This window comes from Schistocerca serialis, chromosome 3 (genome assembly GCF_023864345.2).
Source record: "Schistocerca serialis cubense isolate TAMUIC-IGC-003099 chromosome 3, iqSchSeri2.2, whole genome shotgun sequence".
Lineage (NCBI taxonomy): Eukaryota > Metazoa > Arthropoda > Insecta > Orthoptera > Acrididae > Schistocerca > Schistocerca serialis.
The window spans coordinates 497,226,795-497,250,163 of record NC_064640.1 but is presented as its reverse complement, the minus strand read 5'-3'; the positions used below and the strand labels follow the sequence as shown (position 1 = coordinate 497,250,163).

The 23,369-nt window shown below is 42.6% G+C and overlaps 1 protein-coding gene across 1 annotated transcript in view; it reads right to left on the bottom strand.

Annotated features, from left to right (window-relative positions):
- Positions 1-1,158: 1,158 nt before the first annotated feature.
- Positions 1,159-23,369, bottom strand: part of LOC126470948 (aminopeptidase N-like) — a 536,862-nt gene continuing 514,651 nt past the window's right edge. The window contains exons 15-16 of the mRNA XM_050098998.1: positions 21,143-21,215; positions 1,159-2,804 (exon numbers count right to left, since the gene is read on the bottom strand). Of these exons, the coding sequence (XP_049954955.1) occupies positions 2,127-2,804; positions 21,143-21,215 (751 nt within the window). The 3' untranslated portion in view covers positions 1,159-2,126. The remainder of the gene's footprint in view (positions 2,805-21,142; positions 21,216-23,369) is intronic.

Genomic DNA, 23,369 nt, shown 5'->3' with positions numbered 1-23,369 from the left:
TCTATGCAAACACTGCTGCTCTTGGTTGTTAAGTGAAAGATATTGACCACTGCTTTGTCCTTGGTTAGAAGTCATACCTGAAATTTGGTATTCTCGGCATACTATTGACTCTGTGGTTCACAGAATATTGATTTCCAAAATGGAATGTCCCATACGTCTAGCTCCAACTACCGTTCCATGTTCAAAGTCTGTTAATTCCCATTGTGCGGCGATAATCACGTCGGGAACCTTTTCACATGAATCACCTGAGTACAAATGACAGCTATGCCAATGCACTGCCCCTTTATATCTTGTGTGCGCAACATTACCACCATTTGTATATGTGTATATCGCTATGCCATGACTTTTTGTCACCTCAGCATAAATCCATCTTGGAGGCTGTGACACACCATGCATATTTCAACTATACAGAGTATTTTTGTCTTTAATAGAGCTGCTGTAAATATCAGCTCCATCGCGTACTCTAGATTTTCAACAGTGAACTCTTCAGCGGCATGTACCTGGTTTCATGAATGCATGCCTCAATGCAATCTCATAAAGCAGATAGCTCATTTTCTTGATGTAAGCAACAAACACCACTTGCTAACAGCACCATCTATATGCTTACTGTCAGTGTTGAGGGCACTGCATCTGTGATTGGGCTCTGTTTCATCACACTGTTTCGTATGGTATGTCTTCTTCTTCTTTTTCTTTAACTTCCATTGAACTCTCTACCTGTAATAATTCATGTTCTGTTTATTGCTAGTTTCTTGGTTGCAGGTTTTACTAAGACAAAACCTGTTTTATACATTTGTCCTATTGTGCTCACGGTGTTCATTTAGTTTCTAATTGTTAGCAATGTCTAGATTATCATGGACTCTGACTGAATAAAATTATTTTCCATTACAAAAGTTTTTGTTAGTGTACAAAATAACGTATGTGCAATGTGGATTTCAGTACTAAAAATGAAATAATGGAATGTGATCTCTGTTGGTATCTGTTGTATATACAGTTTACTTCTGTAACTACCATTTTCAATAGGAGAAATGTTTGGGAATGTGACGAGTCTCATGATTAAGCCTGGAAGTTGTAGTTGCCTGTTACATGTTGCTTAAAGGGAAGGAGTGCCATAAGAGAATTTTGTACATTTGTAAACATGTTATTACAAAATAATACAAATTTCTAAAATAAGAACATTCTAGTTCCATTTATTATACCACTTCTTCTTCTTACAGAAGCTAACAAATTTTAAAAAAAGTAAATTTTCAGACTCAAAAATCTGAAATATAAAAGCTGCATTTATGATAATCTCATGTTATTTTACTATACTATGTATTTTTCCTAATACGTAAAATACGAAGCCTAAAAGTTAGAAAAATACCATAGTCTTCACAAGTTGTTTGTACATTGGTAAAGCAGTAAGTGGTGTTTCCATCAGTTACTATAAATTCTATGTCTTTTTATTTTGTTATCATAATGTTTCTAGATGCTTTAAATGGAAATGAGATGCACAGGTTTTATCAGTTTTTTAAGATGAGAATAAATGCAATGACACACCTTAAAAGTTCCTTACAGTTGTTAATTTGCAGTTTTCTGTGTGAAATACTGCAGTCATCAAACAGTCCAGACTTCAGTTCTTACACGGTGTTATAAGAAAAGAACCACTTTAAAAGCTTAGATGTGTGTGGTGCTGCTTCTTCACAGTCATAATTATCATACCTAACATACTGTGCATCTTGTAACAGGAAAGTACCATCAGACTCTACTATCTAAGAACTTCTGATTGGCTCAAAAGATCAGCTCTTCTTTCAATACTCACATGTTAATAATGTGTACCATCTCTCCCTACATTGCATGGATAATAAGACAATATTTATTCAAGGATGAAAACATATCACTGTTCAACGTCTCCAGTACCTGTCGAATCTGGTACAACAAAACAAAGAAACTATTTTCACCAAAAAGGTAAGTGTCATACATGGAGCAGGCAAACACAAACACAAATGCAAACACACACACACACACACACACACACACACACACACACACACACACACACACACATACACAAAGAGAGAGAGAATCTCATCACACAGTACATGCGTCTAAAAGGCTATGGACTTGGTGTTGCACCAACAGTCAACATATCAGGCAACAGATACAGCTGTGAGCGAGGGAGTTTCCCCACTATAGGTGCTAGTACTTGCTAAGAAGCTTTGTAGAGATAGAAGCTTTCTGGGAGCCGGCATCTGCCTGCGGATCCTCCTGCGTAGGCTGTTCCCATGCTTTGTTGTAACCTTCTCATGACTACAGTCTCTTGTAAGTGTAACACATGGATCTCCAGTTTCTGACTCTGTATTGTCCAAACTATTCAGTGACAGTGTTCCCCTGTTTGCCTCGGTCTCTCTTACAAGTAGTGGGTTGGAGAGATTGAGCTCTCCCTCTGGTACAGATCCTTCTCCCAATTCTGTTCCTCCAATGTCTCCACAACCTGTGATGAAGTTGCATTGTTTCTCTGAAGAAGCCCCAGCTGCTGTTAACTCATTCTGTTCCCAGTCACCGTCCAAAGATTCGTCACCAGTGGCAACCATTCTGGGGACCCTCGGTCTGCCAGTCACAGCTTTCTGTCTGGAGCTCTGCAGCCTGCGCCTGGATCCACGGCGGCGAGTGTTACTGGAACGCTTCGGTTCCCTGCCTCTTCTGTCCTGCAGCCACTGGAATATGGTTCGAGCATACTTTGTGATCCATTCTTGGTCTGCTTCCAGCTCCTCGAGTGTATCAGTAACTACTGTATCATTTGGGTAGTTTCTTGCCAGCGACAGGGCCTGAAACAATGTGCAAAAAAAATTAAATAATAGCATAACGTATTTTATATATTGTCAGAGCAGTGGTAAGAAGGAAGTTGACTAACAGTGTCAAGTATCAGAAAATAAATTATCGTCTGACTGTGTTACTGGAGCATGGTGTGTTCTACAAGGTTTCTTATTTGGGCCACTTCTCCCCCTGATGTTCACTGCTGGCCATTAAAATTGCAGCACCGTGAATGTCGTATGCAACAAACATCAAGTTGGTACAATCTGGCATGAAGTATGCTACATGACTGGATAAGAAAAATGATCTGCATTTCAGTGTGACCACACAAAATAGGTAGGAGTAACACCACCTACTTTGTACAGTGAGGTGACAAGAGTCATGGCATAAAGCAGTTGGAAGTCACCTGCACAAATGTTCAACCATGCTGCCTCTATACCAGTCCATAATTACGAAAATGTTGCCGGTGCCGAATTTTGTGCATAACAGTGGCCCACAGACATGGTGCATTGTCATCCATAAAAATTTCGTCACTTTTTGGGAACGTGAAGTCCATGAATGGCTGAAAATGGTCTGCAAGCAGCCGAATGGTCAGTTCAGTTGGACCAGAGGACCAAGTACAGTACATGTAAACACAACCCACACCATTATGGAGCCACCACAAGCTTGCACAGTGCCTTGTTGACAACTTGGGCCTCGGAATACTGAACTCCCTAACGATATTCGAAATGGGCCATCTCGTGCGTCTAGCTCCAACTACCATTCGGCGTTCAAAGTCTGTTAATTCCCGTCGTGCGGCCATAATCACGTCGGAAACATTTTCATGTGACTCACCTGTATATAAATGACACTGGCCCTTTACACCTTGTGTATGCGATACTACTGCCATCTGTATGTGTGCATTGACTCTTGTGACCTCAGTGTATAAATAAAGATTATGCTGTGGGTTTCACATTCAGAAATCATCACATTTGAATGTGGAATTGTACTTCATGTAAAATGGAGAAACATCTACCAGTGTTAGAACTAACAGCAGCAGAATCACTGCCTATCGAGACATCGTGATATTGCTGTCCGCGTTGATTCAAATACCATGTCCATCGTCCATATACGGAATATATGGAGTCAGGAGGGCCGCACTCAACACCATACAGGATATCAATGACCACATGTGACCAGCATTGGAGAGGACAGACATTGTTCGCTCAGCCAGTCAGGGTACTACAGCAATGTTATGTACCTTGAGTCAAGAAATGGGCTTGTTTGAAACAAAACAAGTTTTCAAACAGACAGTGTGATGATGTCTGGGGCACTACGGACCGTCAGCATGACGATCATAGTTTCAACTTCTTTGACGTGGCAGCAGAGATGGAACCAACAACTACACTGAGTGTAGGAGTGGCACCACGACACTTCTTCAAATGAGTCACAGTTCTGGTTACAGTGTCTCGATGGAAGTGCACACGTGTGTGCATGAGAGAGAGAGAGAGAGAGAGAGAGAGAGAGAGAGAGAGAGAGAGAGAGTGTGTGTGTGTGTGTGTGTGTGTGTGTGTGTGTGTGTGTGTGTGTGTGTGTGTGTGTCTTGCCAAGAGTTTTGGCGTGCCACCACTCACCAACCACTACGACTAATGAGCTCTGGCATGTATCTGAAATACCAATTGAATAACAAACCCATATCTGTCATCCAACCTCAGATCGAATTGATACCCAACTAGATAAAGACATTGTTGCTGCCAGGTGCAAATTTCGCACCATTTATATCCTCGGATCAGCTACAAGTTCAGCCACGTAACCTTTCTGCTATGCTGTATATGCACAATGAGAAAATTTTCGTTATATGGTATTCTACCTGATGTCGCGGTTATTATGGCCAACAGTGTACATTAATGATTTGATATTAACTGTAGTGGATAACTTTAAAACAGTTTTGCTTGCAGATGATGCAATGGTTGAACTGATGAAAATGCAGAAGTGATAATAACTTCTTTATTAACTGATCTAGTTAGTTCAGATTGCACAGATAGGGTGATTCTCCCTCTATAGGCTGCAGATGTTTCTGTTTTCTGTTTACTTACAGGTGAAATATGGATTTCTAGTAGATGTTACATTACATCATAGAGCCATTGACAAATAAGAGCTGCAGCTAGATCGACATCCACAGAAGACTACAGAACATGAGTGCAGAGATAACATCATCCACAAGAACAATGTACACATGGGGATGAAAAAGAATTATAGGAGGGGAAGCCAACTTTTAAGACAAACAGTGCCATGTGAGAGCGGATGGATGTCCCACAAACTGTGATCTTAACACACAGTTAAAGTGTGCATGTTGAAGATGGTGAAAACCTTATCAGAATGTGATAGAAATGGGCTGTTGACTCCCAATTTGAGGGGAGGAAGGATGAGAGTTTGCTCTGATCTGTTTTACACTCCTTTTTTTTGCGTCATCAGTCTCCTGACTGGTTTGATGTGGCCCACCACAAGTTCCTCTCCTACGCCAGTCTCTTCATCTCAGAGTAGCACTTGCAACCTACATCCTCAATTATATGCTGGATGTATTCCAATCTCTGTCTTCTTCTACGGTTTTTGCCCTCTACAGCTCCATCTACTACCATGCAAGTCATTCCCCTATGCCTCAATACATGTCCTATCATCGTGTCCCTTCTCCTTGTCAGTGTGTTCCACATATTCCTTTCATCTGCTATTCTGCGCAGAACCTCCTCATTCATTACTTTACCAGTCCACCTAATTTTCAGCATTCATCTGCAGCACCACGTCTCAAATGCTACAATTCTCTTCTGTTCCGGTTTTCCCACATTCAATGTTTCACGCGTTATAAACCAATAAAAACATTTCTAACCGATTTTGTGACAGCTGGTGACACTGGAGCTAATCCCTATGACCTAGAAATGAAGTTTCACGCCATGAGAGTGCGTTATTCCTTTTCTTTAAGGTACAGGAAGAGTAGGGCTAGTGATCAGCACAGAATGTTATGAAGACTCTTTTTGGGGTCATATAAGCATCACTCTTCTTGATTTTCTGCAACACATCTGCACCAAAAATAATCAGCGGTATGCCAAAATATACATACATTTTAGAGAATCCAGTAAGAGGAAAAACGCACAAGGATGTGTTAACTATAACAAAGCGTGACAAATCTAAACTTGGACTAGCCTGTGGTTCCCATCCTTCATATACTCCGGGTACAAGTCCTTCAGACATCTATTTTTTGGGCCAGTTGAGGACTACCTCGAGGGAAAACTGCTTGATGACACAGAAAAGATGAAAGGGCTGCAATGTAATAGATACAATACACATGAGGGTTTTTTAATGAAAATTGGATTGGCAGATTGACCAATAAACGCAAATACATTGTGAACAATGGAGGCTGCCATATAGAAACTGTATACAGGAAGAACAATACAAGTAGTACATCACTTAATGTAGAAGTTATGATCACTTTTGTAATACTTTTAGTAAAATATTCGTATTAGCTCAGTTCTTGCAGATAAACATCAGGTAGAAAATAACATAGAAAATCAAATTCTGGAAAGAAGCAATTTCCAGTTCCATATAACACAGTGCATGTGGTTTCTTTGACACAATTCTGTTTACTCGGACATCCTAATATCAAGCAATGGTGGCTCAATTATTGAAGTGGAAGAGACCAGAGTTCTATCGGTGAGGGTTGACGGAAAGCTTATATGAAACTCTCATATTCGAGATCTCTTGCAACGAATGAATGCAGGGACATTTTCTCAATCAGCACCCTTGAGATTCTACAACTTCGCTTTGCCTACTTTTATTGTCTGTGAAAAGTGTTATGAAAGTGAACATATGGCAGAAAAACTGGTTAAATTGTTATTTAAAGAACTAAAAGAGCAAACTTTTTTGTTATAAATGTTGAAGATAGTGAATATGAACTGCTTTCTTCAGTAAATATAATAGTTTGTTTAAGGCAAATTTTTTTACTGACAAATGACCATTTTGTAAATTTTACAATGCGCACCTGCTCATGTGACAAAAGTGAGCACACCTGCCAGAGGGTTAAGGACATAGGGCCTAACCCTAAGTTGGAGGAAACCTTTCATGAAGCGTTCAGGCAGCATCAGAGGACTGAAGGTCGCAATGAAGGTGGCAGTCTTCTCAATTTCTCCATTGTTCCTACATGTCCTTTGCTTCACATTCACTATCCCTTGTATTGCCCATTTTTGTTTGAGTTCAGCAATGTCAACATCCATAATGTCACAATAGGTGACCACACCTTTGTTGGAGTTAAGGGAATTATGCAACTAAATAATGATGTCATAATCACCCAATTTCTGTGACTTCCTTTGCACAGTCAGTCTCGACCAGCAAGGAACCATTTCGCAACTGCTTGATAAACATTATGGTACCAGCAAGCCCTTCTAAGCCTTTATGGACATAGAAGGGAGACACTTTTTCAGATATACCCTCCTTCCTCTTGATCGCTACAAAGATATTCTGATTCATGACTCATTGAGCCCTGTTACTAATGAAAAGTTGGTTGTCAGGAGGACTAGCATTCCTCATTCTTTTGGATGAATTGGTTTGAGTAGGTACTCCCAGGTGGTACACCCATCATGCCGGGAGGAGAAGATGAAGATTTCAAGGGTTCCATCTCTGTCCCATGAGCAGCTAGGGAAATAAGAGTCCACTCACACAGAGTGTGAGTGCCTCAGTAAGCCTTATAGAACTGAGGTGCAGCAAGTTCCCAGATGTTGCCCACTAATGACTATTCCACCTCAACAGCCATGTGTCTCATCAGCGCACAGCACACCTTGGAACTGACGTTTTTTTTATAGAGGTTTTTGCCATACTCGTGATCTGGGCAGTCAGGCCAAGATCTCCGTTCCCTGTGACACAAAATGTGACAGAGGACTGGCAGCACTTACCAGTCTCCAACTCAGAATGCCAGGGTCATCAGACCCATACCCAGTAAATGAATGCTGATCCCCTGAGGGCAGTAGTCACTCCAAAATGTTCTGTCTTCATCTAAGTAATGTCTCTGGGTGTTGTTTGGAGACACCCCTGTTTGAGCACTGTTGCTAATGGTAAACAACTGTGGTTACTGGTAATTCCATGGATGGCTTTCCATACTTTTGTAGAGCAAGTGTAATCATTGATAGAGCCCAGGAACGCTTACCATGACCTTTTCTTGTCCTTCTTAATTATGTACTGAGCCTTCGCTCTTGCAACTCAAAAGCTGTGAGACTGTCTGCTGTTGGGCTGCATTTAAACCATCTAAGAGCCGTACACCTGTCCCACATTGCTCAATGGCACTCATCAGTCCATCAAGGTACAGGTTGCCTCCTAAGGTGACATGAAGGCTTTGGGATGGATAATTCAGCAGCATGACAGATCACTCATGTGAAGTGGTCCACATATTCCTTGGCACTGTCATCATGTTCAAACACAGCCAGCTGGCTGAATAGTGTCCAGTTACACCTGATGACCATCCATTTTGGTGACTTCTGTCCAAGCAATCCTCCATCCAATAGGTGGATCCTCAGTGGGAAGTGGTCACTGGAATGAAGGTCATCAGTTGCTTCCCTCTATGTCAAGTCTGCAAGGGCTGGAGAGCATAAAGAGAGAGGAAGAGATGGCTCACGATGATCCATTATCAGACAAGAAATGAGTAGGGCTACCAGTGTTGAGGATGCACAGCTCCTGAGACATCATGAGATTCTCCAAGACTCTGTCCCTGGTACAAGGATGGTTCAAACCTAGCCCCATAATGCATTATGGGCATTGAAATCACTCAGTAGGAGAAACGGGCGGTGGAGTTCTGCAATAAGGCCTGTAAGAGCCTCAGATTCTATTGCATCTTGCAGAAGTATATACAGAAAGCAGATAGTAATCTTCTCAGCAATGGCTATAGCTTTTAGGTCAGTAACCAAGGAGAGGGCAGAGGGCTGAGGTGTGTGTTACTTACACACACAGGAACCTCTCTGTTAGCTCTGTCCCCAGTCAGATCATCCTTCTGGTGAAGGGTATAGACCAGTAGCACAGGGACATCAGTTGCTTTAAAATGTGTTTCTTGTAAACACAGACACAGGGGAAGTTCCTGTGCTAGCAGTTTCAGTTCCTCCACATGTGTTCTGAACCCATTAATGCTCCACTGTAATATGAGAGCCATCTACCATGGGGGGTTGCATTTTCACGCTGTCTTTCTACCAGGGAGGTGAGCTCATAATGGGTGGAGGCTCAGTCTTGGGGCACAATGATTGCCCCAGTCTGACATCAATGTCCATTGGCTCTAAACAATAATCATGAGAGACATCAGAGAGGATGATGTTGAGCTGTTTGAACTGTTTACTTCCTGATTCCAGCAGTGGTGGATGCTTGACCTTTGATTTTTTGCCCTGGGTAGGCTTCGGAGCCACAATGGTGGCAGTGGTAGTGGCAGTCCTGCACATTGGACCAGACTGAACCTTTGGAGGAGCAGAGAGCTCCACATTCTCAGCTACCATGGCTTTGTCTGATGTTTTGGGAGGAAGTATGGGCTTCGAAGTAACTGCAGCAGCACATGTGCGCTGACAAACACAAGTACTAGTGCTGACACTAGCAACCTCCATTTGTATAGCAGCATTGGTTTTCTGCACCGGCTATTTAACAACTGAAGCAAAGGAGGCAGCCAACATGGGGGGGGGGCATGACGTATAAATTTTTTTGGAATCACTATAGGGGATCAGTTCTTCAAAACAGACACAGTAGTCCCTACTCCATACAGGGTGAGCCCCAGCCACTGAAAAATTCACACCTTTGGAAGAGATGAACCTCCAACACCTCAACACCTTCATGGGCAGCCTTACCACATTTCCCACAAGAGGTTTATCCCTTACATCTAAGAGTGATGTACCCAAATCACTGGTATTTAAAATGGCACATTGGATTAGAGCATTGGACTGCACAGTTAGCTCTGGGAGTTTCATGCTATTAAAAGTGAGGATGAACAAGTCAGATTTGATTAGATCACCTTCTGCCCTTTTCACTATATTTTGCACGTATACAATGCCTTCTTGGGCTCACCCTACTTTCAGGTCTTCATTGGGGATGTTTGCCAGCTCCCTGCACATCACAACACCATTACTGTAGTTTAAGGTGGCATGGAGCTTACTCTCAATGGAATATTCCCCAAGGATTTTGGCTTGCTGCAGGTTTATCAGTTGTTGGAAACTTGAGGTTTTGAAAACAGAATCCCATTCTGCACCCACTTAACAATTTTTAATGTACCTGCAATTTTCTGTAAACCCTTTTGAATGTAAAAAGTTGAGACTTTTTCAAAGTTTCCCTCTTTCCTTTTAACTAATAAAAACGCTCTCTGATTATCAACATGCATTCTGTTACTATAGATACTAGAATTTTGAAACATCCTTGAATCTGAAGTACTGGCTGCATGATCCCTCTCATTTGATTGAGTGTTGGTACCTACTAGCAGCCCACCCATTCTACTGGGAGGAGGAAGAGAAAATTTCAAAGGATCTATCTTGGTCCCATGAGCAACTATGTAAATAAAAGTCCATCTAGACAGAGCCCTGTGTGTCTAGGTAAGCCTTATACAACTGAGATACAGCAAGTTCTCCATAGGTTGCCAGCTAACAACTGTTCCACCTCAATAGCTGTTCATCTGAACAGTTTGCAGCACACATTGAGATTGAGGGATTTTTTATAGATGTTTTTACCATCCTCACAATTTGGGCACTCAAGCCAAGATCCCCATTCCCTGTCACACACAATGTTCTATCACCATGCCACATGGTCATTGCTAAAGCATGTTCTGAGCTTATGGTGAGTCCCCAACTCAGGAACCCCAAGATCACCAAATCCATACCCAGCAAGTGAATGCTGAGCCCCTGAGGGTGTAGTCTGGTGTTGACTTTACCCACTTCTATAGATTAACATGGCTGTTCCATGTTATATTGGTTCATATGTAATATTCATTTTTGCTTTGTAACTGGTTACTATGCATGTGTACAAAGGGCTTCTGGTTCTTCATTATCTTATTGCACAGCAGAGAGAAAAGGCAGGCTTAAGTAAACAACCAAAGCAAAGGATAAGAAAACAATACACACATACAGACTATATGTAAGACATTCAATAACTTTAGGGGAGTTTGGGGTTAACTGAACTGCGGGATTAATTGAACCATCACATTAATTAACAATTCGAGAGGTAAAATTATCCTTTGGTGCCATTAAGTTGTTGCCCTGCAGATGCGGGTTTGTGTGTGTGTGTGTGTGTGTGTGTGTGTGTGTGTGTGTTAGTAAACAATTTTGTTTGTTTAAGTTTAGTGTTTATTACTTTATGATACTCCATGAAATATAAGCTGTGCATGGAGCCATTTTCCCATTATTTTGAAGGTTTCTGACAAAGTGAAGGTGGAGTTAACTGGGGTGCTAGCGTGCTGGAGTTACGTGGAGTGATTCAGTTAACTCCAGAAAGTTGCTCTTGAAGGAATATAATGAATAATTTCGTAGGAAGACCTGCCTGTGCCCCCAAAACTACCATATAAGACATTACAGCCTTGTAGGGATAGTGTATCCTTGGCTTTTACCGTCTCCACCATTTTGAAAGACTTTAGTGTCAGTGGTATTGAACTTCAACATATTTACTCAACAAGATTTTTTTTTGTCATCATACGTAACAGACAGAGCTCTACCAGTTCAGCAACAAACAGTAGATAACTCACTGGCAGAAGATACAAGCAAACATTCAGATGACAATACTGGAAATTTTGAGACTCAGACAAGATTAGCTAACAGAAATTACACATCCTGTACATGTTTGGTCCTATTCTACGATTGGTGTAAGTTGGTTGGTTGGTTGATTTGGGGGAGGGGACCAAACAGCAAGGTCATTAGTCCCTAAGATGACAGAAATCAAGGGAGGAACAACACAGAACACAGTATAGTAAAGGGGAAGGGATAATGTGCAAATAAAGAAGGAAAAGGAATGTCAAGGGAGCAGGAAGAGGAAAGAACAGGAGGGGCTGGGTTGAAATGGGGTGTGCTGGGGTGTCATAGAAATGCTGCACACAGTGGGGCACCAACACCACCAACAACCCGTCCCAACACCCACACCATACCATTATCATAATACAGTGGGTACAACACCAGAGGAAGAATACACAAGAAATGAGGAAATAAAACAGGACAATAGGCCAGATGAAATGTAGGGAAAAGGTGGGGAGAACCTGGCCAGTGGGGAGGTGAGATCAAGGTCTCCATGACCAATGCCTATACTAACTGAGAGATTCAAATTCCAGTGTAAAATTCAAGGATTTTTACCTGAGAGTACATACCACTTTCACAAAGAAAATCTAGCACAGACTTAAATTTGCAAGTGTCATCCACTAATGCCTGGGACAAGAAAGGTAGAAAGGTGGGAGGGCATATTTAGTGCAAAGAACCAAAAGGGGGGGGGGGGGGGGGGGCAGTCCATGCAAAATATGAATCAGCATGATGGGAACCCTACAAAAGGGACCAGGGGGAGGGGGGGGGGGGCTCATTGCAGGGTAAAAAACCATAGGTCAACCTAGTACGGCCAATACAAAGATGGCAGAGGATTTCTCACTGGGAAAGGCAGAGGGAAGAATGCCACATGGTGGAAGTCTTCTTCATGACCCAAAGTTTATTAGACAGAGGTGCACCCTCCCAAGAGTCAGCCCACAATTGCGAAAAATGGGATTTGATATTTGATAGCCTGAATGACACTCATTGTGTCCATACATAAAAAAAAGTGATTGAGGGCTTTTTAATGAAGCAGAGGGCCCGGTGGATAGCCATCAGTTCTGCAGAAAACATCCCATGTGTGGCAGGCAAGAGATGGTGTTCCATACCAATGGAAGACGTGATGGCACATCCCACATGATTGCTTGATTTAGGGCCATTGGTGTAAAAAACAATGGCATCCTGAAACACCTGTAAGAACATTCAGAACAAGCAATGGAACACCATTGGAGTGACTGAGGCTTTTGGACCCCAGAAAAGATCCATCCAAATATGTGGCTAAGGAACTAACAAAGGGGGATGGCCATAGGTGTAAAAAACAATTGCATCCTGAAACTCCTATAAGAACATTCAGAACAAACAAAAGAACACCAATGGAGCAATAGGGGCTTTAGGACCCTGGAAAAGATCCATCCAAATCTGTGACCAAGGAACTAACAAAGGGGAATGGTCTGGAGAGAACTTGGGGAAGAGTACAAGAAGGGGAGATGGAAGTCACGGCAGAGAGAAGTGAGGCACAGCCCAAGTGGTAAAGCCACCTGAGGGAGGGAAGGGTGCAGGTGACAGCCCAAAACTGTGAAAACAATAAAATAGCCGAGTTAGGAGAGGTTAGCAGTGGAACAGCGCAGTGATGGCATAGGAAACCAAGAGCTGAGAATGTCGAATTGGAGAGAAGGGATCCCCATGTCAACCAGACAGGCTAAATGCATACCACGATAGTGAACGGGGTCTAAGAGGTGCAGTGTGGAAGGGATAGCTGATCCATAAACTTGACAATCATAGTCCAGATGAGACAGAACTAATGCCCAGTTGGTACTCCAAGAGGTATTGGCAAGGAAACAAAGATCATAGAGTTTATGAAAACAGCCAACCTTCAGATGGCGGCTTTGGAGCAACCAAGTAAGCTTGTTGTTAAAAAGAAGATCCAAGAAACAGAACTGGGGGACCACAGTCAGGCATTGAGGTGGATCAAGATGAACTGTAGTATGGCAAGCAAAATGCATGACTGTCGACCTAAGGGGAGATAACTGAAAACTGTGCAAGAGTGTCCAAATGGAAGCACATCAGGTGGCAGCCTGAAGCTGTTATTCCACAGGGGTCACTGAGTGGGAGTTAGCTCAAATACATAAATCATCCACATAGAGAGCAGGGGTGACCAATGATCCACCAGAGGCCACAAGTCTGTTAATAGTGATGAGAAAAAGAAGGACACTTAACATGGAGTCCTATGGAATGCCATTCTCCTGGGTCTGCAGAGAGCTGATAACAGTGCTAATCTACACACTGAACGATGGGTGGAACAGGAAGTGGCAAATAGAAACTGGGAGTGGGCCCCAAAGACCTCACTCATGGAGCATAAGGATGATGTGATGGTGCCAAGCTGTGTCATAGGCCTTATGAAGGTTGAAGAAATCTGTGACAAGATGGCCATGCTGAGAAAAGACCTGTCAAACAGCAGTTTCCCACTGAAGCAGATGATGGATTGGAGATCGTTCCTCCAGAAAGCAACACTGGTAAGGAGATAAAATATCCTGAGATTCAAGGACCCAATTGAGCCAACAAGCCACCATCTGTTCTAGTAGCTTCCAAGGGACATTGGTCAGGCTGACTGAGCAGTAACTGTTAAGGGGTGATAGATCCCTGCCAGGCTTAAGGACAGGAACCACAATATTGTCTCTAAATTGATAGGGGAAAAGTGCCTTGGAGTGAAATATGGTTAAATGCTTGGAGGATATATTGGGGTTGAGGAGGATTGAGGTGTTGAAACAATTGTTTATGGATGGAATCAGGGCCAGGAGCTGAATCATAGGAAGAAGAGAGGGCCAGAAGAAACTCCCATTCAGTAAAAGGTGCATTGTAGGATTCAGCTTGACAAGGGGTGAAACATAAGCATGAAACTTCAGCCTGCTGTTCCCAGAGGAGCAAGGCAGCTGGATATGAGGCTGATGCTGATGCTGTCGCAAAATGGGTCTCGAGGTGTTTTGTGAGAACTGATAGATATGTACAAATGCCACCTGGAAGGGCAAGGCTTTGAATGGAAGACTGCCACTGACAACCTTGGAGGCTTTGAAGTGTAGCCCGCTCGTGGTGAAGGGACATAAGGACCTAGAGAGGAGACCAACTGTTCCCAACACACCTGTTTGCTCTGTTTGACTAAATAATGGGTTTTGGCTTGAAGGTGTTTGAAGGTAATAAGACTGGTGGAGGATGGGTGCCACTTCAGATGTTGTGAGGCATGATGATGATCACTGATAGTGGTGTCAATGGCCATGCTCCACCACAGAATTGGCTGACGGTGAACGGGGCCAGTCAAATGGGGAACGGCAATGCCAGCAGAGTGGATTACCTTATAGGTCAGATCAAGAACGAATTCATCAATACAACCTTACAAAAAAGGTAGAAACATGACCTGGGAGGTAGACAGAGGCTAATCAGCGTGATGGAAAGCCCAGCAGGGTAACCTAGACATTGGGATGCAGGAAGGGAATGAGAGAATCAATGGTAAGTGGTCACTATCACAGAGGTCACTGTGTTGTGACCAGTGTAAGGAAGGAAGAAGGGGAGGGGAAGAAAGCGAAAGATTAATGGATGCAAAAGTCCCATATGTGGCACTAAAATGAGTAGAGGGACCATCATTATGAAGGTACAGGTCATGGTTTGCAACAAATGGTCAATGTGGAGCATCCAGCTAGATGAAAAAGCACTGCCACACAACGAGTGATGGGCATTAAAATCCGCAAGTAGGAGGAAGGGAGAGGGGACTTGCTGAAGGAGGGCAGGTAAGGCAGCAGATGTAGGTGGCCTCCCTGGAGGGGGGTAGAGATTGCAAACTGTGACTGCAGAGTCCAAGCGGACCTGAACAGCAACTGCTTCCAATGATGTATGAAGTGGGATCCATGTACTAACATTATCCATATGGACCAATTTGCAGACACCACCAGAAGGCCTCAAAGGCCTGACTGAATTCCAGCAGACAGCACAAGACCTACAAAGGGTCAGTGAGTGAGCATCAGTAAAATGATATTCATGGAGAATGACACAAGTGGCCAAGTAAAATGCAAAAAGGGATTGCAACTCTGGGAGGTGATGGTAGTAGCTATTACAGTTCCATTGAATAAGCATGGAGTGGGTATCCAAATAGGAGGTGTACAGGATGAAGCCAATAAAGCTGCCAGGCGACCATCCATCACCAATGAGTACAGTGTGACATTCATAAATAAAAGGTCAGACTCAGGTTTCAAGGGAGGAGATGAGACCTCTGGGGGCACGGGGTGTGTGTGTGTGTGTGTGTGTGTGTGTGTGTGTGTGTGTGTGTGTGTGTGTGTGGGTGGGTGGGTGACCTTGGGGCACACAGACTGAGTGTCCTGTGGCTGAGTTGACTTAGCAGGCCTCCAGGGAAGGGGCTCTGGGAGGGAGCTCCATCACCTGTGGGTACCAAAGAAGGGAGGCATTTCTTTGGCCATGTTTGTGTGTGTGTACAGTGTGTGGGTGACCTTGGGGCACACAGACTGAGTGTCCTGTGGCTGAGCTGACTTAGCAGGCCTCCAGGGAAGGGGCTCTGGGAGGGAGCTCCATCACCTGTGGGTACCAAAGAAGCGAGGCATTTCTTTGGCCAGGTAGGGAGAGTGGCACCCTGAGGGGAAGGCATGGAAACTGCAGGCAAAGGGGAGAGAAGAGGGGGATGGGCTAGGCAAAGGAAGAGGGGAAGAGGGGAAAAGGGAAGAGGGGAAGAGGATGTGACAGAGGCAAAAGTAGAAATCATGGACACAGGGTAAAGTTGGTCATATTTTTGACGAGCCTCTGTGCAAGATAACCAATCAAGGGACTTGCACGCCTGGATCTACTTTTCTTTCTTGTAAGCTGGGCAATCTGGTGTGCATGGATAGTAAAGACATGACAATTAACATACCAAGGTGAAGGAACACAGAGGCTCCTCTCATGAAGTGGGTTCACACCGGACTCGCATTCGGGAGGGCGACGGTTCAATCTCGTCTCCGGCCATCCTGATTTAGGTTTTCCGTGATTTCCCTAAATTGTTTCAGGCAAATGCCAGGATGGTTCCTTTGAAAGGGCATGGCCGATTTCCTTCCCAATCCTTCCCTAACCCGAGCTTGCGCTCCGTCTCTAATGACCTCGTTGTCGACGGGACGTTAAACGCTAACCACCACCACCATGAAGTGAGTGGACAGTCACCATACTGAGGGTCTGTTGTTCATCTGGAAGACATATGTCCGAAGTGCAAGCACTTAAAGCACTTCATGAGTGACAGGATGTACAGCTTCACGTCACACCAATAACAATAACATTGATCTTCTCTTGAAAACCAGAATAAAGGTGCCAGTAATGATGCAGTTGTCCTTACAACCTTTCTGCACACATCAAACGAAATGAACACCCCATCATTTCAGATTGACCTGGAGTTCCTCATTAGTTTTAAGGATAAGGTCACTATGAAAAATTACTCCCTGGACCATATTCAAGGACTGATGCAGTGTAATTTCTTATTTATTTATTTATTTACATGTCAAGTTCTGTAGGACCAAATTGAGGAGCAAATCTCCAAGGTCATGGGACATGTCAGTACATGAAACTACAACATAAAAGTAATAACAGATAAAAATAAAATGTTTATGAACCCAAAAAAAGTCTATCAATTAGTTGAAGTAAACGCAATCAACAATGCAACAAGTATCAGCTTAAGCTTTCAAGGAACTCCTCAACATAATAGAAGGAGCGACCTATGAGGAAACTCTTCAGTTTAGATTTGAAAGCACACCAGTTACTGCTAAGATTTTTGAATTCAAGTGGTAGCTTATTGACAATGGATGCAGCAGTATACTGCACACCTTTCTACTCAAGAGGTAAGGAAGTCCGATCCAAACGCAGGTTTGGTTTCTGCCGAGTATTAACTGAGTGAAAGCTACTTATTCTTGGGAATAAGCTACTACTGTTAACAAGAAATAACATTAAAGAATATATATATTGAGAGGCCAATGTCAAAATACCCAGACTCATGAACAGGGGTCGACAAGAGGCTCGTGAACTTACACCACTTATTGCCCGAACCGCCTGTTTCTGAGCCAAAAATATCATTTTAGAATGGGAAGAGTTACCCGAAAATATAATACCATATGACATAAGTGAATGAAAATAAGCAAAGTAGACTCATTTTCACTAATGGTGACTGGGATGTCCCAAAGACAACCACAACCACAAAGAGCTGCAGATTGAGCAGCAGAAGCAGCTTTGATCAACAAGAAACCTGACTGCATCTTACTGAGAGACTCCATGTTGCCAAACTTATCTTAAATATTTAAAAAAAATGACTTGCTGGTGGTGAATGTGTCCCTCTCTGTCCTAGTACAGACTAGGCAGCAGGGAAAGTGTTTCACTCAAAGCTGGCAAGCCTGGCCCTCATCCCAATGTGTAGCCAGTGAAGGGAAGGCTACAGCATTCAATGATCTGTTACCACTCAAAGAGATGGCCATAGAACAGCCAGATTTTTGGAGCTTGATACACTTCATGCACAGAGCACCTGCTGTGGTATCAGCAGCAAAGCACCCACTCTGATCAGGGGCTTTTACCATGGGTACCACCCAGCCAGAGCAAGGGCCATCTGGCACAGTAGCCATTACCAGGAATTCTGATGTTCCAGGATGACAAGCAACCACTCCGGGGCATACATGGGGAGGCAACAGCTCAGATATCAAGTAGTGTGATCCCTGTGTTGTCAGAGGGCTCAGCCAGATGGGTACATAACAGCCACACGACAGTAAATGGCTATATGTGCTGGTGACCTACTGGGGTGGAGGGGGGCTACAGTGAGGAGAAGGAAGAGGGGAAGGAAGGGGGAAAAGGGAGCCACACCATAGATGCTAGCGAGGGAGTTCTTCCCAAAATGGCTCACACTACACTCAGAAAATTGGGAAGTGGTAGTGAGACACCAAAGGGGGACTAAAAATACCAAAAAAGATGAAAGAGAAAAGGCAAAGGGAACAAAACTGCAAGAAATACAGGAAACCAGGTGGATAGCCAGGTCACCATAAGTAAGAACACTGAGAGGAGGGATGGAGGGGGCAGTGGGGAAGGAGTGAGGATGGAGAGGGAGGAGCAGCACATGGAGGAGAATGGGCTGCAATATCTTGGTGTCCCATGTGCACCACACATGGACTTACAGATGAGCCATGAGCCCCCCGGGGGGATGATTGGTGTAAAGAGAACAACAAGAGCTTTAAATGAAGGAAAATCAACTGTCCTTACCAGTACATGAGTTATACAACTGTTAGCTGCAGCAGCAGAAGACAGAAAATCAAAGTAGTAGCCAAAAAGCATACACTCAACAAAGTGAAGCCTTCTGATAAACACCAAATATTGGAAGAGAGCAGCAGCAACTCTGAAGATGCTGATATTATGCTATACATTGATTCCTCCAATAATGATTTGTACACAAGTAGTGATGAAAACAGTGAAACAGTGAAGAAGGAGACTTCATTGTAGTCAAAGTAGAGGGCAAAACTGCCACAAGTTTTCACTATTATGCTGCAGAAGTCATTAAAATGTACAATGATGTCTGGGAAGTAAATTTTTTTAACAGCATTGTTTCTACTACAAAATTTTAAGCTGCAGAAGATGATGATTCCTTAGTTGCTTCAGATGCTAGGGTATGCTATGAAAACATGATTTTTATCTAGTTTGATGTCACTGGATTCATTGTGCAGTAATTTTGTTATTTCGATGATGTTTTCATTAATATAATTGTAAAGGTATGTTTAGCATTGTTACTAATGTTGTTGCTATGAATTTTTATGTTTATGGTCCTGTAATTCATTTGTTTAACTGAGCAGTCCTTTTAACCCTGACATATGGTCCAGTTAACCCAGCCACTGGAGTTAATGGGTCCAAAAGTAGTGTCCAAGTTCTTCTCCATTTCTGTAAAATCTGTGTGAGATACTGCAAAAATGAAAGTATCAGTAGTTTCTGTGTATGTTTTCCTCAAGATTCATGAATAAAAATTTAAAAGAAAATTATTCCTGAAGTAAAATTTCAAGGGAAGAAGAAAAAAGGTCCAGTTAACCCTCAACTTTGCCTATTACTGGACAAAGACAAGTAACACTGTGAAGGAATCACCAGAAAAGGATAAAATATCTGCCATACTTGACTACTGGTGAAGGAGATGAACTATTAAAGCTTCAGACCAATAAAGCATATCACTGGTAGAAAATTGATAACTCTATGACTCTGCCCTAAACTATGAAAAGATCTTTGCTTGTGTTTATTGGAATAATGTACTGGATGTGGAAAGAAAACAGTGATTCTTATATTGCGCTTCTGAATTCTGAAAATGTAACATCTTGAAGCTGTGTTCTTTAATCTGTGCATACTCAAAAAATGATTCCATGAGCTACTAGTGAATGGAAAAATGCAGAACAAAGTAATCTCATCATTTTATGTTATTTCTATCAGCAATTTTTCATATTGGTACTGTAAGTCTAGCTTAAATAAGCAGTTTCATTAAGCCTGGTACATGGGTCTTCCAGTCCAGGTTATGGGCTTTTCAGAGCCACAAAAATGATCAGTATGTATTTCTTGGATTTCCTCATATGGAGATATTATTGGTGTGACTTCTGATGTTCTATTAAAATTACTTAACTGTAGACCTAGGTAATAAGGCATTCCAAAATTTGATGACAGTCACATGTTGATATTTTCACATTAACTAAGAGTTTAAAATGGGAACTGGAAATATTTTTTGTTTATGTAAAAGTACTACCAGCAAACTTGGCAAAACTGGCCTCCTGTGACACTGCAGGTGGAGGAGCATTAATATATATTAAAAATGAAGTGGACCCCTGATAGAACCTCATCTTTCTAAAAGAGAAGACACTGATGGACCAGGTTGCAAGTGATCTAGGTTTTAATAGGTGATGTGCATGGACAACAAGCAAACAGTCAAAAAGAGAAGGCTCTGGAGAAGGCATGGATTTTTAAGGCAACATATAACATGGCCGTACCAATATGTCCTGAGTAGCCTTGGGTATTGACAGCTTGCTGCCATTTAACAGTATGTGATCAAATGCATTATACTGGTGCGATGCTATGTGCTATCATCATGGGTTATCATCAATGACCATGAATGCTGTGAATTGTGGGTACTCAAAGCAGTAACCAGTACCTTCAGGAGGCTATTGAAGCCAAAGTGATGGCATTACTTCAGAAACATCTAGAAGCCACATTCTAGTATACTGTGATGTACAGGGCTATGTTTACAAAGCCTAGTCCTCCTCCTGAACATGAAAAGCATCAGGAACTGACACTGAATGGACATTTATGGTATATGTTCACTTTTTAGCTCTACCTCATTAATGTTGAATGAGCAATAATAATATACTATAAACTTAGATCAAAGCATAGTAGCAGGAAAGACCTCAGAAACATGTCAAATGAAAATGACATATTTTCTTGGGGTTATGTGGGTTGGAGGTAGAGGAGTCAAGTAATTTCGTAGAAACTTTAATAATTTGCTTAAATTGTGACAAATCATATTTATAGAACATTAAGGGATAGTCAGTGATAACTGAATAAGTAGCTTAACTAACCAGATCAGTTTCATTCTTGGCTCCTGCCAGGCTGAGCATCATTGCCAGGAAAGCTGAAACTGCATCACTCCTCCTGAAACAAAGACAGACAAGAATATAACTAAACAGCACAGAATTTGAGTTCATATGACCTGCTCATATAATGTAACAGGTAAGGAACAGTGGGTGAAGGCGCTTTCTACCTCACACAACAATTATTCACTCCCCCCCCCCCCCCCCCAAAGGTCACCCCCTTCCGCAGCATCCTCCTACCTCAAAATCACACCTTCCCTCCTCCTCTCTCGTCAATATTACCTTCTTCACCTACCCCTCAAGATCACCCCTCCTCCAAACATCCCCCTCAAGCTTACCCTTACCATCTTCCCCTCAATATCACCACCAACTTCCCTCTCCCCTCTCCTTCCCCTCCCCCCTCTCTCTCCACCATGTATCGCTTAATATTTCTTCCAAGATGGTGGATATATCCACTTGTACTGTTTAAAAATTCAACTTGGTGGAAATAGTTCAGTTACAATGGCAGGAAATTGTTGGTATAAATAAATCCAAGATGTCAGAAATGGTAGGGCATTTTATATCTACGGCTATGTTGAGGAGAGCCCACTTGTACTACTTTAAAATGTTCACAAGTCCCCCACCTGTGCTCTCCTCTAATTTCCCAAAATTTCCCAAGCTTCTATGTATGCCCTAAACAACTTAGGAATATTGCTGCTCCACCATGAACAATTTGGATCTAATCATCATCATCATATTATTATTATTATTATTGTGCAATTTCCCCATATTGTCACCTGAGTTGAAAAGAAGAATGATACATAGAAGGATTACCATGTGTGTTGCAGGAGTCAGTGTAGGGATGTGTAGTAATTAGTTAGGTCTGACACTGAGGTGTTGAGCTGAGCCTGATCATGTTGTGGAGTACATAGTTATGAGATGTCCCGCACTCGCAGCTCCCCATGGTTTTGAGGGATTATGCAGTCATGCTGTGCTGAACTTTTTTTAAGTTATGGTAGTTTTGTGCATTACAACAAGAATGGTAAGAAACACACCCTGGGAAAAAAATTCTGAATTGTGTATGAGCCATGGAAATGTAGACATGTAACAGCAGCAGAAAGAAAAGTCTTGAGACAGAATGTAAATATTAGTCAGTGCATGATAATAATAGACTGTCGAATAAATGTACATGTGTTTAACTTGTTACTGTCATTGTTGCAGGTGACATCATTGTGTATCCCCAAATGAAACTACAGTGTGAATATTCAGTGGCCAAAGTATTGCTCTTTAATACAATGCATAATTTGAATGTCAAAGAGAATAAAGAAGTTCTAGTTGAAATAGCTTCATAACATGTATTCATTCCAGTGGTGGTTTTAAAACCCTTGATACTGAGGTAGTAAAGTGACATTATTCAGATTAGGTGATCCATCCATGCTACAATTTGATGCTAATTGCAGCCATGTTCAGCAGAAATAATCAAATTTCCTCAGTGGTATCAGATAACTATACTATCTGCAGCAGTGACATTCCTCAAACAATGAAACTATACACACATAAAAAAAAGTTTTGCATCATCGCAGTTCCCAGAACTCCTGAAGACAGACGTTGACTGTGGATATTGTATCACAGACACAGTCCCTTTGACTGTTCAAAGATGTCACTAAACCCACCCAAAGATGTAAACAACCATGCATGAGAAGTGCCTATTAGACGGAGGGGTCTGACAGCCAACCATTTACAGTCATTCCACCAGGAAGGAGGTACAGGCCTTGTGTTGTCTGTAGTTCAACCATGCCTAGATGGCCAATACCCTAGTTCAATTGCGTCCGCTTTGTTACTTTGTGCCAGGAAGGGCTCTCAACAAGGGAAGTGTCTAGGCATCTTGGGGTGAACCAAAGCGATGTTGTTCAGACATAAAGGAGAGACAGAGTGACAGGAACTATCGATGACATGTCTCGCTCAGGCCGCCCAAGGGCTACTACTGCAGTGGATGGCAGCTGCCTACCAATTATGGCTTGGAGGAACCCTGACTTCAACACCACCATGTTGAATAATGCATTTCGTGCAGCCACAGGATGTAGTGTTATGACTCAAACTGTGTGCAATAGACTGCATGATACGCTACTTCACTCCCGACGTCCATGGCAAGGTCCATATTTGCAACCATGACACCAGCGCAGTACAGTTGGGTCCAACACATGCCAAATTGACCACTCAGGATTGGCATCACATT